Below are 12,501 nucleotides of genomic sequence, written 5' to 3'. Positions count from 1 at the left end.
GATTGGATTATTTCTCAAGCTTGTGCAGTGATTCACATTTTAGTGATGGTTAATCATTAACACATGGACAAGTGTAATTCAAAGGACTGTAAAATCGGACGGTATGTGCCTGTCTCTGAGCACACACTTTAATGTGTTTACTTTTGAAAGATAAATGAACTAAATATGTTCTAAGGGTAATTGCTTACCTCTAAATTCTTTAAGTTTTACACTGGAGCTTCATGGCTAACATAGCCAACAGGCTAAAACATTACAAAACTTCTAATAAAAAAACAGTATTTCACATAGCAATAAAAGATCCCACCATTTTCAGCATATATTTATATTTTCACTTGGCAAAAGTGTCAGGAAGGAGCCATGGCCCAACGTTTAAAGATGGACTTTGACATGTGTTCATATACTGTACTTCCATAATAATATGTAAATGTATATCTATTGTTTTTTAAAGTTTTTTAAAATAAAATAAAAATAAATATTCTGAAACAAGAACTTTAAGACACACAGTGCTAATCTAGTATCTATAACCTCCCCCTACTTGTTCATAACATTAGCCTTTTAACATTAGCAAAAATAACTAAAGAGATATATTATTCCACCTTCATAGATCATTTAGAAAATTGCTTCTTTTGTGCTTTGGCTAATATTCAACAACCCATAATTACTACAACTGTGGTCCTATAAGCACCACTAAACACCACTAAAGACCACTAAACTTTGTTAGATCTTATTATAATATTGTAAGCATTTCTTATATATCACTATATTTGGTAAAATACAGATATAGCCTTAATAATAAACTTTATTTTTGCTACACTTCCAACCTGCTACACAAATTCTTTTCCTTTTACGATCAGGTATTTATGTTTCTGTCCAGCTTTGCCCACTGTCTGGAAACATATCCCTTGATCAGTGTGTACCTACACATTCAGGAAAGTAACTGCGCACAATAACAAGTGAGAACTTTCTACATAGCTGCTGTGCCCAAGCCATGTGCTTTCATTCAGTGTTCAACCTGCTCGTGCCATGTGGCTGTTGGTACAGTTTGCTGTCCCTCAGGCATGTTCTATGTAACTGCGATGAAATCAGACTCAGCCATAACAAAGCTCATTTGGTAACATTTGGATTTATGAGTAAGAGAGCACATAAATGGTGGTGAATAGTGGTGGTGAATATATATATGCATTTTAACATTGTATATATGTGAATGATGGAGCAGTGGGTGCATGTGTGTGTAAATCGTATCAGGATGTAATGGGGGTTGGACTTCTCAGGAGCAGATGGTAGACCTCTCGCTGTAATGTCTGCCTTGGGGATAACAATACGTGTCTCTGAAAGCTTAATAAGGGGGTGGGCTTTTTCACTCTATGGACAGCTGGCAGGCAGCATGCCTCAAACACAAAAACTACACATATATGTACACACACACACACACACACACACACACACACACACACACACACACACACACACACACACACACACACACACACACACACAGAAAAGCTTAAAACCAATTCTTTACCTAATTTGTCATTTATTGAACAGGACACCACAGAAGACCCAATGATCTTTCAGCACTTCACTAACAAAAAAATTCTCCATAATTTTTAAGGGCTAACAAGCATTCACTCATTATTTTTTATATATATATATTTTTATTACTTTGCAAACAGCGTGAAAAAAAAAATACAAGAAAGGAAAAGTTTGCTGAGGTTGCTCGTATTTAACATAAGAAACAATGGTTATTATAGTACACGATGCAGCATCTTTATCTGTATTGGGTCTTATACATAAACTCATAGTACTTTTATTTTCCATACGGTGTGTACAGTCTATAAGCATTTGTTTTCTGCATATGAAAAAGAAATGGCTAAAATAAGTTTCAATTAATCAATAAACATATATTCGACTTATATTTGTATATATTACAATTGTTATATATTCGACTTTATTATTATTATTATTATTATTATTATTATTATTATTATTATTTGTAGTAGTAGTAGTAGTAGTAATATTATTATTATTATTATTGTTGTTGTTGTTGTTGTTGTTGTTGTTGCTGCTGCTGTTATTATTATTATTATAGCATTGCCAGGGAAAGTAAGTGTGGAGTTGTAGTAGGTCCCTTTGTACGCACGCTCCACCCCTCCCCCTCCCCCTCCCCTCCTCCTCCCCCTCCTCCCTCCTCTTTGCGCTCCCGTGGCCGCGTGTTGGACCGGTGGGGGCGCGCGCAGCTCCGCATTCCACACATTCCAGACGCGGCGAACAATCGCGCCTCGCGCTTTATTAGTGGCGCAGCTCTCCGGGCTTCACTTTACCGGAGGAGCTGAACGGGGAAACACCAATGGGAATATATACTCTGGGTTTTCTCTTCGTTTAGGATTATATTCTTCAGAAATTATAACGCCGTCCTAACCTCTCTTTCATTCGTGATGAGACTGATTTCGGTGAGTTTCCACTTTTCTGTTTTTCTATTTTTCTTTTTAAATGGAAGAGTCGCTGAAACTCCCGCAGGTTTGCATTTTTGTGTTGCTTCACAGAAGCCAAAGCGTGCGATCTTAACAATGAACTTTATAGTTCAGGTTACAGATGTTTTAGAATAGACTGATTGCAGAAGCTGTGCTGCAACATCTGGATCAAAGTCTTTTTGTTTGTTTGATTATTATTTATGCACTTTGCTGAATAAAAATAAAAAACAGTAAAAAAAAAAAAAAAAAAAAAAGTGGTTCATAATGGAAATTTTCCCCTGATGTTCAGTGCTGGTACTTTAAGAGTAATCCTAGGTATGTTCATAAATGTTTAAAATGTTCTCTAAGAGCATAAATTATAATCTAATGGTTTTCAAACATGAATCAAGTGTTGACTCGTTGCACTCAACAGCCTCTGGATTAAAGTTATGAAGCAATTTATATATATATATATATATATATATATATATATATATATATATATATATATATATATATATATTTTCTAATAGTGCCTTTTTCACAATAATCCAAGAGATATTGTAGAAGGTGAGGCAATGGAAAAGAATTCGCAAACGTTTGCAGCAGGAAACAACTGACGCAATGACTGGTGCAGAAATGCTACTCACTCTCCACTATTGACCTGAGGTCCAATAGTCTGCTGGGTATTTTGTAACAGAATTTTTGCATAATAGGATCATGATCTAGAAAATACATTTGTTTTGTTGTGGATATTTTCAGACCGCCAACGGTACACAATGCAAATTATGTTATTGATTGTGTAGTGCTAACTAGATGTTTTTCCTATTCTATTCCAGATTGACCAGGCAAAATAGGGAAATACCTGTACATAAAGTGCTCTTTTTGTGCAACAAATTGACTGAAATGAGAACTGCAGAGGAGTCATCAGGCACGGTGCTGCACCGGCTCATCCAGGAGCAGTTGCGCTACGGAAACCCTACAGACACCCGTGCTCTCCTGGCCATACAGCAGCAAGCTCTTCGTGGGAGTAGCAGCAGTAGTGGTGGAGGCACTGGGAGCCCACGCTCATCTCTGGAGAGCCTCACACAGGAGGAGTCACACTTCCTCCAGACATCCATGCGTCAGGAGCCTCAAGGACAAGAGCACCAGAGTGACTACCAGCACTCAGAGAGCTCAGCGTGCCATCTCTACCAGCTCCACACAGAGGAGCTGCCTACCTACGAGGAGGCGAAGGCTCACTCACAGTACTTGGCTGCGCAGAGGGGTCAGATTGGGCTTCAGCTGACTCATCCAGAGATGCTCAGTCCAGATTCAGGTCTTGAACAGGACCAGATCATGTGGGATATGAAACGGGAGCACGCGCGTTCACTGAGTGAGCGCCTCATGCAGCTGTCGCTGGAGAGGAATGGGGCCCATGACCAGGTGTCTATAAGCTCATCACACAGCTTCCCCCAGCTGTCCAGCAATGCTGCTGTTGTTGTGCATGATGGGCCCGATCAACGTGGGCCACCCCCAGAGTACCCATTTATGGTTAAAGCCCCTGGATATATGCTGAGCCATTCTCAGGAGAACGGACTCTATTACAGGGAACCTCCTTCCTTCCATTCTCAGCATCACAGGTACATGAGCCAGCATTCAGCCACGTTACAGTACAACACATTCCACAATGAATTCATCAACTTAATATATTCAGTGTATTTATCAAATTAATCTAATCTGACTCTATGTTTGTACTAGGTATGTTCAGGCCCAAACGCAGGTGGCTCGACAAAACATCCTGCCTACAATGACCCCTGCTGGCCAGGAGGTGATAGTTGGAGGCTACAGTATCCCTGCTCCCTCTCCTCAAATGGAGCAGCTGATAAAAGAAAATGAGAGGTTGAAGAAGGAAGTGGAGAGTTACAGTGAGAAAGCCGCAAGATTGCAAAAGGTAATCGCTTGGTAAAATGCTAAATCTAGCATCTTTAAAAATACCTATTTTTGTTTCCATTTCTTCTTCATACTAGTCTTTTTCTAGTTTTTATGCATTTGTGTAGTCACTTTGGGTTTTGAACAATTGCTATATAACTGGAACTTGATATAGATGAAAGAAGTGTGTTAATGACAACCAGCATTCTGCATTTCATGGAGATTAGCACATTACCCCATAAAATGACCAGTACAGAAGTCACATTAAATTTAGTTTAAAACACCTTCATTCTCAGTAACAGGGTGCAATAATTTAGAATATTGTTTATTGTCCAAAGACTCAACAAATTCACTTATAACTGAATTTCCCTGAATCTTCTTGTAATATGATTATGCCTGTACCAAATGTGGTATGGCATGGTAAATCGAGGGAGAAAAAATAAATTTACCTTGGCTACTAATTTGATCTCGTCCCAAAAGTGGGTTGCCTATGATAATGCAGATTCTCTAGAGCAGACCATGTTCCTCTAAATCAATAGCCCATAAACTGAACAAAAAGGAGGGGCTTTGCTGAGCTCTTCTGAGGTTTCTTTTGTCTGCTGGTTAAAGCAGATGTCTGAGCTCATCCCTGTGTTCCTGTGAGTACAGAGAGGATACTGGGCAGCCTGTAACTGACTAGTTGAACCTCACAGCTGTGGATTCCCAGACTGAATGGCCTCTTTCACTTTTACCCCAAAGCATGACCCCACATGGAAGCCTCTGTCTTTTTTTTTTTTTTTGCTGTGTTTGTAAAGCAGGCAAATCAAAGCAGCATTTCTGTTCTGTACTTGTGATTGATCTCTTTGGTATATGTAGTAAGTGTACAATGAATGGCATGTCTTTAATGTATCCTGTTCCTTTGTTCCTTTGACTTGCCATGTCATGCAGAAGAGATGAGTGTGCAAACACCTGGGACCCATAAGTACTCTTTCTGGAATGTTGATTCAATTCCCAGTCCCCAAAGAGCCTGAGAATAATTCACTTGTAGGAAACACAATGAGCATTGGAGCTGAGCATTTACTTCCCTGTCTATCATTTTCACTGATCGCAGCTCAATTACCTTTAGGTGTAACACATAAAGAGTTTAATTTAATCTTATTCAGGTGGCCACTGAGGAATTCCTGTGATCAAATGTAAAAAGTAAATATTTGACTTAAGGCTTCTTTTTTTTCCCTCTCCACCTAGCTGGAGCAGGAGATTCAGAGGATATCCGAAGCATATGAGACACTTATGAGGGGATCGGCAAAGAGAGAGACACTCGAGAAAACCATGAGGAACAAGCTTGAATGTGAAATCAAGAGACTTCATGACTTCAACAGAGACCTTAGGGGTAAGTTCTGTTTGGAAGATGTTTCTCATACATCACTTAATCCTGTTTTGATTTACAACATATTGTTTTACATTGCGCCATTGGCTACATGCTTTGATTTCTGCCAAATATGAATTTACATTACATCTGTGTCTTATTTTAGACCGCCTGGAAACGGCTAATAAACAGAGAGCAGCCATGGAAGATCAAGACCACAGCCAGCATGCCTTTGCCAAACTGGCTCAACAAAGTACGTACAAAATTCAGTTCGGATGATTGTTCTTTTAATTTGTTGTTCAACCCTACGAATGCTGTAGCAGTTTTTGTCATTACTAGTACATACCTTAACATTCCTCAAGCAACACTCCTCTACATGTTTATGATAGCTGTAATTCCTGAGAAAGCTTTTGTTTTGACAAATCACATTCCAAGATTACGCGCCCATTAGCATTGCAAAGGCCAGCTCTCCTGTGACAAATTATAGTAGCACGTTGAGTTGTGGCTCGTTTGTGGTAGCTGAGGCCCAGTAAAAGGGAGAACATGCTCTCATCCAACTAAAGGAGCTGCTCTCAGAACTTGAGAGCCAGCCATTATTAACAGCGTCAGTAAATGTGGCCTGGATTCCAGAAATATTTTCAGGTATTTTGGGCTATTCCATGCTCCTGGAATGCCTCCCACCCTCTCAGCTCAGTGGAAGAGGCCCAGATTACCCTTCTGTGGAAGCCTAAGATACCCAGTCCAGATTTAAGCAATACCTGGCTCACTTTCATTCCTTGTTTGGGCATAGTGGTGTTAAAGAATGCAGAAACAGGCATGGAGTAAACAGCTATTGTGCAATGCTGAGTGAGGTTTTCAGTTGCTGATGGCACTGGCATCTCTGAAGGGGTTCTGGTATGTTCTGGTATGTTGCTCACCCCCGCTGCTCGGGCCAAGCTGTTTGATTTGACCCTTTGTGAATTCGGCCCGTTCACAAGAATGTTAATTTGGACCTTGAGCTGGAAAGTAATCTGCTCAAAGTGATCCTAGTTTGTTATATGATGGAAAGCTTTCCCTGAAGTACTAAGATGTTTGTCTTAAAGGCACCATGGCTATTCGTATAAATATTAATATGCAAGTGTTGACATTTTTCAGCATTGCAGATTCTGATATCTACTTTTAGAATCTTACTATTAGCTCAAGGGTGAAGGTGATTCAGCACCTCATATCTTGAAGCAAGTCATTCAATAACACTCCTTTGACCTTGAGGAGCTTTTTCTTTTACTTGTTTACCACATGACCAAAGGCATTCCAGAGTCTCATTGGATATGAAGATGTGCCTGTGTGAGTAAGTGGATAAGAGGAAGTCTACATTCCATTCCAGTTCAGCATTTTGGGTCATGTAATCAGGGCTTGAGTTCTGGGGAGAGCTGAATAACTAATGCGCTGTATTGTTTTTTTCTTAATTGCAACATATCCTGCCCCAAAAAATAGTGTTTTCTTGATAATAAAAGATGTTAAGTGCTAATTGGGGTGGCTGAATTTGGTGCACACAGTCTGGGAATTTTGCCGGATCTCTGGAATGTTGGGTCAGAGGACAGTCCAGACAGACATGTGTAAATCAAGCAGTCATCTTTTGTTCCAAGCTCCTGTGGGAAGGTTGTCTCATAAGGATCCGTTAGAATGAAGCTGAGGCCTGTGGAATGCTGCAGGCACACCCTAGAACTTAAGTGCTACTATTCATTTTGTGGCCCTCTTAACAACTATGCTCAGTATCTCTGCCTCAATGACGCAGTTCATTTCAAGTTGAGAACAAGAGGATACATGCCAAAAATGCTTCTGTTGTACATCTGTAGTAGTATTGTAAAATCCCAAAAAAAAAAACAAGTCTCATATTCTGTCTCTTTCTTGTTGTATGCTTAGGTGAGGAGCATCAGAGAGAACGGGAGCAACTTGAGCGTGAGTTGCAGTGTCTAAGGGCTTCCGGGGAGGAGTGGTGTCGGCGTCGTGAGGTGCTAGAGCAGGCTTTGGTATCTGCTCAGACCCGAAACAGACAGCTGGAGGAAGAGCTGCGTAAGAAGAGGGCATATGTAGAGAAGGTGGAGAGGCTGCAAAGTGCTTTGGCCCAACTACAGGCCGCATGTGAGAAAAGGGAGGCTCTGGAAATGAAGCTTCGCACTCGACTTGAGCAGGAGCTGAAGAGCCTCAGAGCACAGCAGGTAAATCCTCACTCATATGTTGGAAATAACAGTCTGGCTGGGCGTTCTTTTTTCTAACTAACCATTTCTCTTTCTCATTTTCAGAGGAACTCCCAAGGCCAGCAGCCAATCAGCACTTCTACATCAAGTCTGAATGTCATCTCTTTGCAGCAGAGGTTAAGGGAGAGAGAAGAGCGCATCCTGGCTTTGGAGGCTGACATCACTCGTTGGGAACAGAAATATCTGGAGGAGAGCACAATGCGACAGTTTGCCATGGATGCTGCAGCCACTGCTGCTGCCCAGAGGTCAGTATTTCTAATAACGTGCCTTCAGAGAAAAAGAGATCTAACTATCTTGACCTTCTAAGCATGACTGTAATATATTTTACTCCTTTCTTGCAGGGATACAACCATCATTAACCATTCTCCCCGACACTCTCCCAATAACAGCTTCAATGGAGTCTTTCCATCATCTGACCACAGACATCAGGAGATGGAGAACAGGTACTTTTTTAATTCACAGTTGAATGACAAACAATAGGGTTATGCTACCAGTACAACTTTTTGTACACGACCATGACAGTTCAAACCATTGTGTTCTTTTGACTAGAATCCGAGCCCTGTATGCCAAGCTTCTGGAGAAGGATGCCATGATTAAGGTCCTGCAGGAGCGCTCACGGCGGGAGCAGGCTCGTCCTGAAGTTGCATGTCTTCGCCCAGCCCGATCCGTCCCCTCCATCAACACCATCGCCACCACAACTACTTCACAGCCCAAAGGTGAGAGGGTCAGGGGTTAGCAAGCCAGGCTTAGAAATGCCAGTGATACTGTGTGTACATTTATCCTGACAACTGGTAGCTTCTTCAATAGACAGCTATGTAAAGTTGCCCTGGAAAGAATGTGCTTTTCCAAAATAATGTTGCAGAGGCTGCCGTTGATGCACCTCAAATAGGCCTGGTCTTGTGAATTGGAATGCGCTTTCAACTCACCATTCTGGAATAGACTAGCCAGAATAGATAGGGATGTCTACAGGAGAGCAGATGTGTTTAAGGGAAGGGTGGAGGAACACTTGTGTGTGGGAGCCAGCAATTAAACTGCTTCCTTTTTCTGTCTCGTTGACAGGGAAGAGCCTCTCAGATGACCAGACGGCAGCCGTGACGATGCCTTCTGCTGCTCATGTACTTGTTAAGACCCAGAACCGAGACTGCAGCACCCAGTGCGAAGAGCAGACAGAGCCTACCATTTCAACAAATGTTACTCAACACACAACCGCACCCAGCTCTGGTGTGTACCTGGCAATACTGTACTCCTTGAAGTTCATTCAGAACTTTATATTAGTAAACAAACATGAGTATTTTTTGGTTATTTGGTTAGTGGCTCCTTCTGCCAACAAAGACAGCACATATTTTCTTTTTTGAACACAGCAAAGTTGAACAGTAACCTGTAGCTAAAGTGGACTCTCTACAACCTTTTACGAAATATGTATGTTAACTGATGATGTGTATCTTTGCAGATGCTACCACAGAAAAGCCTCAGATCCAAACTTCTGTCAGTGCTACCAAGAGTGCAGAGAGTGATATGTTGGAGATCCTCATCTAAAAACCTTGGAAAGGAACTTACACTCAACCAAGTCCGATTTTGTCTCATGTACACGTTAATAGCATTCAGCTTGATGCCAACTAAATCTGTGAAAAATGTGTAAGGATCGCCAAGCAAAATCTTCTCATCTATAATGGTGCTCGAGAAGCCGGCCTGCTTTGTGATGGACTAAATGAGCTAAAAGAGAGTGAGGAACCCCAGATTTCTGCCCAGCACAGAGAGGAGAGCTGAGCTCCCTTTTCTTAAAATAAAACAGACAGTGCTGGGAACTCTCCCCTGGCTGACCTCCAAATTTGAGGTACTTGTACAGGACTGTGCAGAACTCCAAGAGGCTGCTGTGAAATGGCATAAGAACATATAAAACAGTATATCTGTGAGCTTTTTGCCATGCATTTTTATTTATGATAATTGCTGCTGAACTGTGTGAGATTTTATATAGAGTGTTGTATGTGAGTAGGAAACAACTGTAGTAAGACCTTTTTCTATGTCTGTTTTTGACACCCAACTGTCCAGTTTTCCTTGAAGCATTATCCAAGGGCAGTGTTTTTGAAACATCTTAGTATAGCATTCTGTGTAAGACTATCCTGCATTCCTGGATAAAACACACAGTCACTTTGGTCACTCTGACAATTAAGTGTCCCAAAAAAGAACGATAAGGTTTGTGGAAAGCCAAGTATAGTGTAAACTGGCAGGCCTAGGGTTACACCATTTACCAGAATAGTTGGGTAAATACCGATTGACTGAACTCTGACACTCCCTTTGACTAAATTAACATTACAGTTGGTGTTCTTATTATAATTGGCTGCCAATGGGCTTCTCTTACCCTGTTTTAAGCAGAGGAATGAGAAGCCTCCTTTTGTGGACTTAGGCTGCTGGGCACATACTTGTCTCTTTTAGTGACACTTAAGAGATGTCACTCGTCTGAGGCACAGAGGGGAGGCTGATGTTTTAAATGCCAGATTATCATTTTGGGCCTCTTACAGCATCTACTCAGCATGCCTCTGTCCTGACAAGCTGGAGCTACAGTCTCACATGCAAGAATGTTCCTGCTTGGTGAAAAAGGCTCTTTGCTGCCTGACCTCTGGTCTGTGTGAAATGAGTGGCATTCACATTATTATTCTCTTTCTGGGTCTATTTATTTTTTCAGCGCTATGGTAGCTGGTTCTACCACATGCAACAACATATTTGACCATGTTTCATCATCTTGGTTGTTATAGTACTAATAATAAAAAACATACATTTTATATAGGGAATGCAGCTAAAATGGTAGTTGATATGATATGGTATTATTATAAAATTGTTACTGTCTAACTTGCATTTCTGTGGTCAAAGTGGCTGCATGTGTGAGCTGTGTGATGCGAATTTATTTCTAGTAATTCTAGTAAGGCTGTGTGGGATTTTGATGGTAAAATAAGGGTAGACACATTTGTCCATTGTGGAAAGCCATTCTCACTCTAGACTGGAAATGTGGTTAATCAGTATTGTACCATGTCCTTTACTGTCACTGAGTGCTACTTTTCTCCCTCACCCTGTCTCCAACACAAATTATTTGCTGGCCAATTATTTGTAGTAGGAGGCATAATGTTTTACGCTCAAATTGGACTGTTTACAGAAAGGGCTGTTTGAAAAGAAAAGATGTTAATATATTTTGTATATTATTATGCCTTTATAGTATCTAGTGACATGAACATAATGCCAAAGATTTGCATTACAATTAAGTTATATAATAAGAATATTAGAACTAGTAAGGTCAAGTGTAAACACCTTGCTCAAATTGGTTGACCCATACTTAGATGTTGCTGTGAACTTCTGGAATGGGATTTTTGTATGCCATTAACATTTCATTAATTGAATAAAACTTTAATATATATTTTCAAAAATTTTGTGTTGCCTGCTTTTCTCTCTCTCTCTCTCTCTCTCTCTCTCTCTCTCTCTCTCTCTCTCTCTCTCTCTCTCTCTCTCTCTCTCTCTCTCTCTCTGTTTCTTTCTCTCTGTTTTTTTTCTACTTGCTTGGAATGTACTCAGGGGAAGAAGGAGGATTGTTGTGCTCTGACCAACTGCCTTTTTTTCATCAGTGCAAGTCTGTACAAACTTCTCTAATCTGAGTCCCTTCATAGGCATGAATGGTATCTTTCACCATGCACGAAAGAAAGCAGGTTTGCTATGAGAAAAACAATTCTACCACTAGCTTGTGTGCAAATGGGCAACCCTGCATTTCAAAATATTTCCATCACTTCAGGTTCGACTCATGCCCCTATAGTCACCATGCTTTAGCAAGAATGCTCACACAAAGGGTCTCACATACTACTCACAGTGAGCTGGAATTTTTGGAGAGTTTGCATGAAACAAAGAAAAGTCTCTGTGAACCATTCAGTTTCTCTAACCTAAAACAGATTGGTATTTGCCTCACGTATAAAATGTATTAATAACTTTACTTTAGAGTAATGCTGTTATTGTTCCATATGCTTCTCCGATATACATATTAATGATTGTGATTCATAATTGATTATGTATATATCTCTACATACACAAATTTTATTTCAAGCCATTAACATGAGAATGAACATAAGAAGATGAATACAGACGCCAATGAAAAAAAGACTTTCTTAGCTTTCTTAATTATCCAAATTACTGTTCAACACAGTCATGTAAATTACAGACTCCTCCCAGTGTCATAATTTGCTCTACACACGTGGCAGTGTCTCCTTTAGAAATCTAAATTAGAAAATGAGCAGCAGCTTATACATTCACTGAAATAACTTTATTGTTATAAATTTATTTTATTTTATTTTGAATAACCTAAATACATAACTAAATACATAAAAAAAAGACACTTTAGATCTGAGGAGCCAACAAGGAAACCTGTCAGCTATCCTATCCATTATGCTTGATATTTTCAAATTTTTTCCCCACCTATCCATGTCCATGTGTAATGTTAGCACAGCAGACAACCACAAACATTACAGAGCAATAACAAAAATACAGCACCAACCAATAATTAGCACCAGAATTGCTAAGCACA

The 12,501-nt window shown here is 40.2% G+C and overlaps 1 protein-coding gene across 1 annotated transcript; it reads left to right on the top strand.

Annotated features, from left to right (window-relative positions):
• The first annotated feature begins 2,240 nt into the window (after positions 1 to 2,240).
• On the top strand, positions 2,241 to 11,359 carry amotl2a (angiomotin like 2a). Its single transcript, XM_027147196.2, has 11 exons — positions 2,241 to 2,450; positions 3,290 to 4,072; positions 4,191 to 4,383; positions 5,586 to 5,730; positions 5,873 to 5,959; positions 7,609 to 7,904; positions 7,989 to 8,188; positions 8,285 to 8,386; positions 8,493 to 8,659; positions 9,003 to 9,164; positions 9,394 to 11,359. The coding sequence occupies exons 2-11, from the start codon at positions 3,357 to 3,359 to the stop codon at positions 9,477 to 9,479; spliced, it is 2,154 nt and encodes a 717-aa protein (XP_027002997.2). The 5' UTR covers positions 2,241 to 2,450; positions 3,290 to 3,356; the 3' UTR covers positions 9,480 to 11,359.
• The last annotated feature ends 1,142 nt before the right edge of the window (positions 11,360 to 12,501 follow it).

This window comes from Tachysurus fulvidraco, chromosome 5, assembly GCF_022655615.1.
Source record: "Tachysurus fulvidraco isolate hzauxx_2018 chromosome 5, HZAU_PFXX_2.0, whole genome shotgun sequence".
Classification (NCBI taxonomy): Eukaryota; Metazoa; Chordata; class Actinopteri; order Siluriformes; family Bagridae; genus Tachysurus; species Tachysurus fulvidraco.
This window is presented reverse-complemented; position numbering and strand designations above follow the sequence as displayed.